Genomic DNA, 6,226 nt, shown 5'->3' on the forward strand with positions numbered 1-6,226 from the left:
AATGTTTCAATCGCACAAGACTATTTCATTTACAAAGTTAGTTGTGTTTTTCGAAAAAAAAGGCTTTGCTGTTTTCTGATTGCTCGATGATAAGTGTTGTCGATATTTTCGCTCTGTAATGCGACGCGAAATTATTTTGCATCTGGGTCGCTGGCATGCCATGCATCCGTGAAAAAAAACATTCCTTATTTCCCAGTTTCTATTAATAAAATGTATTGAAATTTACATTGTGAACAAATAGACGAATTCGTAAGGTATCTTGTAATATGATAAATATTTTATAGATATGCATACGCGTATGCCATGCAAGACTTGTCAACATCAAGCTAGCATCTTAACTACATGGACAACAAAATCTCGCTTTAACCCTACGTATGCAGCGTTTACGTTTACCCCTGTTGTATTTTGTGTAAAACTACTGTATGAGAAAGCACATTGTAAAAGCTAGCTTTTATGGAAGAGAATTGAATAAATACAATAATCTTTTTCGCCTATGAACATTTATCAAAAGTGCACTCTTGTCGGCATTGTTCACTACTTCTCTGATTGTTTAACAATAAATTATTTGAAAGGATCATATACAACAAGTGAATACATGTAAGCTGTTGAGGCGACGGACCATCTGCTTATTAAATTAGGGCAAATTATTAAGCAACATTAAGCGGAAAAATCAATAAAATTCATTCGGAATTTAAATTAGTTTCAAGGCGCGCCACAAGCCAAACACTTAAAATAATAAACGCAAAGATGAGTCTCTTTAAATTTCACTAGTTTTCATACAGATTGTTTTAGGTTTTTACTAAATTTGTGCATTTTCAAATATCAGTTCGTTGGCACTTAAATAATAATTAAAAAGGAAATGGTTTATTTTCACACTGAAACATTATATTTTTGTGATTTTTCAAACCCAGCAATTTTGATAACTCGTCAGTACAAAGTGCGAGACATATAATCATAATCTAGCATGCCAATGAATTGCTACACTCCAAAAACAATAATTATTGAAATCGACACATGTGGAGCTAATAATATCACAAAAACATAGTTAAGGCTTTGTCCGACAAAGTTTGCCACCGTTAATACAAGTGTTTAATTTATAATATACATATCTATATTTTTAGATTTAGTGACACTCATGCAATTGCTTAGATATCTAACCACAATACTTAAATTGTGCGATTGATGTTCTGTATCAGGGCTTTTGTTCTATCTTCTATCCTCGTGGAAGTCAGGCTGTCGTAGTGAGTAGACAGGAAGTCATAGGTCTCATCGAGGTTGGCCTGGGACCTTTCATTATCCTGGCAGACATGGTAACATATCATTTAAAGCTGTGAATTTGAGTTTTTAGGCAAATGGGTGCGGTATAGTTATAGAATACAATAATATTATGTTGACGCTTTACTCATTTTAACTTAATGATAACAAAAAAAAAGAAAATACAATTAAAAACATCTACAAACATGTTCGGCGTTGGCGCATATCTCTCTTAATTTTTTAATGTGAAGTTCAGTTCGTTATCTTCTGAATAACTCGTTTTAATGTTCCTTTCTAAATGTTGAAGAGCCATTTTCAAGTCTTCCCAGAACATCGTAGTGAAATCCACGTATATGTAATGTCGATCTGCATACTCAACAATCTTGGCAAGAATCTGAGCATCGCAATTCACTCCTTTGATAAAGTCAATGTCATACTGATAAAAATGTGAAATAATAGATATGCTATTAACATTCAAATATTACGGAAACAAAAAGCTCAGACAAGGTTGGTTGGGTGTTTGGTTAGTATGTTGATTGATTGATTGATTTATTTATTTATTTATTGATTGATGTATTGATGTATTGATTAATTTATTTATTGATTGATTGATTGATCCATCGATTGATTGATTTACGACATACAATATCACGAAAAGAAAGACATTTACCTGTTTTTTTAACAGTTCTTCAATGTCAATTGGGTTTATACGCCTTTCTTTTTTAAGAGACGTGACCATTGTTTGAAATTACATCCTACACGTCCGACTCCTAGGGATAGAAATCAAAGTATCCAAGCATTCATTCATCCACACCCTTCCATTATTCCATCAAGCCATCCATCAGTCTCTCTTTCTAAATACGCGACTGTCTTAAGCGTGCATGAATCTCTTCTTAAATTAACGCTGTGCATTAATTCCTAAAAAAAACCTACTGGTGAAGTTTCACAGCGTTTTTGATTCTGTTGTTTTTTAATTGAACAACAAGCTAATAACAATACATTTACCAAAAATAAAAAAAGAAATTATATACATCGTATGCTTACAGTTTTTCACAAAAAGTGGGGTATGTAGTGTGTCGATGTATGTTAATATCGTAATTGACAGTTTGTCAACATATGTGCATTCATTACGTCTTTGTGTTTTATTTAATACGGTGTGAACCAAATCGTTTTCTTTTTTTAAGTATTGTTCTTTGGATGTTTCCGTACACATTGAGATTCTGTATATTAAAGCTGCGAGTAACCAATCCAAACATGTGTTGGGAGATAAAAGTGTATTTCGAAAGTTTTGAGGATGTTTAGCAGAGGTATGAATATGGTGGTCTCGAACTGTTGATTATGTGAATGGCACGAATCAAGATGTGTCCATTTATTTTATACAGCAATGGAATTTTATTGCGCGTGCCGAAATGCATTTTATGCTTGTAAAGTATGCTGATGTTTGTTGTAGTTTTTGTTTTCGTGTGTATATAATATCACAAATCGTTCATAGTAGTATGGTGAATTTATCCATCTACATATATTGATATACATCTTTCCGGCAAAATTGAACTGTCTTACTCTGCTTTTTACTTACCTCTCTCTTAGTTCTTCAATTTCCTTTTTCGAATCCAAAATCATTTCTAACGTCAAATCGATTGCTTCAGATATGAGTTCTTCGTCCTTAAAGAATTCAAAACTATAATGCTATAAATTTAACGTTATCGCGATGGTTTTTTGTCTAATAATAGTAATTTTTCGGTATTGTTTTTCGAAACTTCATTTATTCCCATACATATTTGCTTTACAACTGCTTTTAAGCTACCATACGGAACGTGTTCAATTACCAACATCATTTTTTATATTAATAAGCGACGTTCCGTAACAAATTTGAGGACGAATCCGCTTTAAACGATAGTCCTCATCTCAAATTTTAATGTTCACGCTATATGTTTTTCAGCAATTATATTTAGTTTACCTTAGCCTTTATTCCATCTAGAATAATCAGAAGCAAAGTATCATGAATATGTTCGGCTGTCAGTCGGACACTGTTCATCACGCCACGTGACAACAGTTGTTCGATACGCGCACTGTGAGCTGTTAATCTGACCTTAAAAGTTTTTCTTACATATTGATATTTATTCATATAAGAACTGTTTGAGCAAGAAAATGGACCATTTTATTGTAAAATACAGGCGTGACTTATTTATTCATTTTAAATTATACCTTTTCTGCAGTCTGTGGGTGTTCATAAGAGTGCAGGTAAGCAAACTCGAGAACGTTTGCCAATTGTTCTTGACGAAATTGCTTCTTCTGTAGATTTTCCATTACGTTATTTTCTTCTGTCTTCGGATCCTGCTGATCAAATTAAACTATGAAGCGAATGCAACATGTCAAATAAAAAAACTTAATTTCTTGCATTATAACCTGTTATTTCAGTCAATTTTTTATCCTACGCAAATTTAGTGTGACAATTTACGATTACAGGTTCAGTGTTATATTGACTATTATATTCATATAGGCATATGCGTTCACCGATGATTCATTAATGCTGAGCAAGTGTTTACAACAGCACTTATATATCGTCATTACATCCTTTGAACTTGCGGAAACTGACTGACATTTAGCCCTTTCAAATGTTACTCGATGGTATAATTAAATGAATGTCACAAATTGTATTATTTGGGTTATAGTAGTTGTTTTACATTAATTTTTATTTCTTCTCTTTATATTATAGCCTTCTGAAAATATTTGTTTCTTCATAAATCGATGAACACTAACGCTAAGGCTTAATTTGGACGATGAAACACTACTACTACACTTAACTACAAAACATAATGTTTGCATGTCTATATTAAGAACAATATATTATGTTTTTGTATCTGGGTAGGGAACAACAATTTTCATATGAGATACAATCTACTAGTTCGCAGGTTGCAATATGATATTTATTGCTGAATATGAAAATACAGTGTTAACCGATATACACTCTAGCGATGACAGTATGCCAGTTATGCAGGGACACAAACACATTGTTTTTAGAGTCGAGCGTGAAACTGTTGCATCCGCAAAACCTTTCTTAACTTTGTATGACAGTGCCACGCATAAAACTTGGTTTAAATAGTTTCATAACGCAATTATGAAGACCAATATCATTTATTTTAGCCAATACAGTTTGAGTTAGAGATAATTTATTCGGACCTTCATGCGGCGATTTTTGCAACAGTGCATTCGATATTAAAAGGGTCAAAATTTGGGTTATATAGCAGAGCTTAAAATTATGTAATATCTGCACAAAATAGAAAATGGTACTTCACGGTGTATGAGTGTTATTAAAAGGGTGTATGGCGGCAGCCAATAAAATAAGCCATTTCGCCATTTAGAAGTTCAAATTTACTTCTTTGTTTATAGCTACATTTCTACAGCAAATGTGCAGCTAAAGAATACGAAGTAGTTCGAATTAATATTAATTTAGCTTAGCACGAACTCCAGGCATAAGCAATATAGTATTTCATTCCATATGCTATTAATGGTTATGTTTGATGATATTGCAACATGAGTAAGTCTTAAAGGCTCCGAGCTTATAGGTAAAAAATTTGTTGAAGTCTAAATTTCATCAAGTTGTGTCGGCAATGAGTTTTACACGTTTTATTAGTATGTCTAACCTGAAAGAGATTATGAAGTTCCTTCTTTTTTTTCTAAATTAAATACCACAACATTTTTATGTGTGATGTGTGGATGCAATTAAACGTTTATAGATAAATATCTTCAATGTTGTTATATTTCAGTCTTTATAGACTGTTAGAAGCAGAGATATTTTGTATATGGAACATAAAAACAATCTCTCAAACACTTAGTTTGTGTTTCAATTTTCTGTACAACATATTTTATAGATTGACCATATCATACACTATCCAAGTTTTTATATTGTTATGTGAATAAATGAAAATCTGCTATAAAGGTAATGGATATAAACAAGAATTTCTCTTCAAATAAAGTTTCTGGAGTTTTGGTGTGTGAAATATTTATCAGACGTTGGCCATGTTTTAATTAATAACTAAAAATGTTATTATTAAACGTGTCAGTGTTGTATAATATACTTCAGTAAGTGACCATTACACTTTTCACAAAAGGTTTATGTGAAACAACACAACGTGAAATCTATAACAACACATTGTTTAACGTCCACAAAAATAGAAAACTTAACTTTTTTACTTTTACTGATCCAATGGCAAATACAAACTGTAAAGCCTTTGTTTTAAACAACCGATATAACATCAAATTAAGAAATCATTTGTGTGATATGTAACACGGATTCGGAAAGTATGTATATTCGCGAAGATAGATAAGAGATTACGGTCGATACATCGTTAATTCTTAGCTCATAAACGAAGTTTTTGCGACCAATGATTTCAAATATAACATGGTTTAAGTAATAAAAACGAACTACATCCCATTCAGCCCTGCTCACTTTCAGGACTTAGTTTTGTGTCGTTTATTGATGATTTCAAAAGGATAATTCTGGTCGTGGTCAAGAGGGACATCAGTGAGCATCACGTTATAATGATAAATCGTCATGACACATTTAAAATCAAGCAAAGATTCATGAAAAAGCCTTATCCTAATTCAGCAAATTAAAACAACTAACAAAATGTGCTTATTTTACAAAATATTAATAATTCAATTTCAAAAGTACATGTAGTTAACTAATTTATATAATTAATAATTCAGAAGACATTAAGGTGCATACTTCTTTTCCACTAAATATTTAAAGAAAATATAGTATAGCCATTCATACATGTACTTTAATATCTGTTTAGCTTTTTTTTCATTATTTTCAGCATGCATTTGATAAATCTATTAAATATTTACATCACAATGTTCCCTGGGATTTCATGTACAGCAACAGTTGTGGTACTTTTCATCAATGTTGAAACATTTCATCATTGCATTATGACGCCGCAATTGCCTATCGCCTTATGGACGTGACAGT

General features: G+C 31.9%; 1 protein-coding gene across 1 annotated transcript in view; it reads right to left on the minus strand.

Annotated features, from left to right (window-relative positions):
- Nucleotides 1–1,166: 1,166 nt before the first annotated feature.
- Nucleotides 1,167–6,226, minus strand: part of LOC127858588 (neuronal acetylcholine receptor subunit alpha-9-like) — a 10,924-nt gene continuing 5,864 nt past the window's right edge. The window contains exon 5 of the mRNA XM_052395790.1: nt 1,167–1,298. Coding sequence (XP_052251750.1) covers nt 1,167–1,298 — 132 coding nt within the window. The remainder of the gene's footprint in view (nt 1,299–6,226) is intronic.

This window comes from Dreissena polymorpha, chromosome 14, assembly GCF_020536995.1.
Source record: "Dreissena polymorpha isolate Duluth1 chromosome 14, UMN_Dpol_1.0, whole genome shotgun sequence".
Classification (NCBI taxonomy): domain Eukaryota; kingdom Metazoa; phylum Mollusca; class Bivalvia; order Myida; family Dreissenidae; genus Dreissena; species Dreissena polymorpha.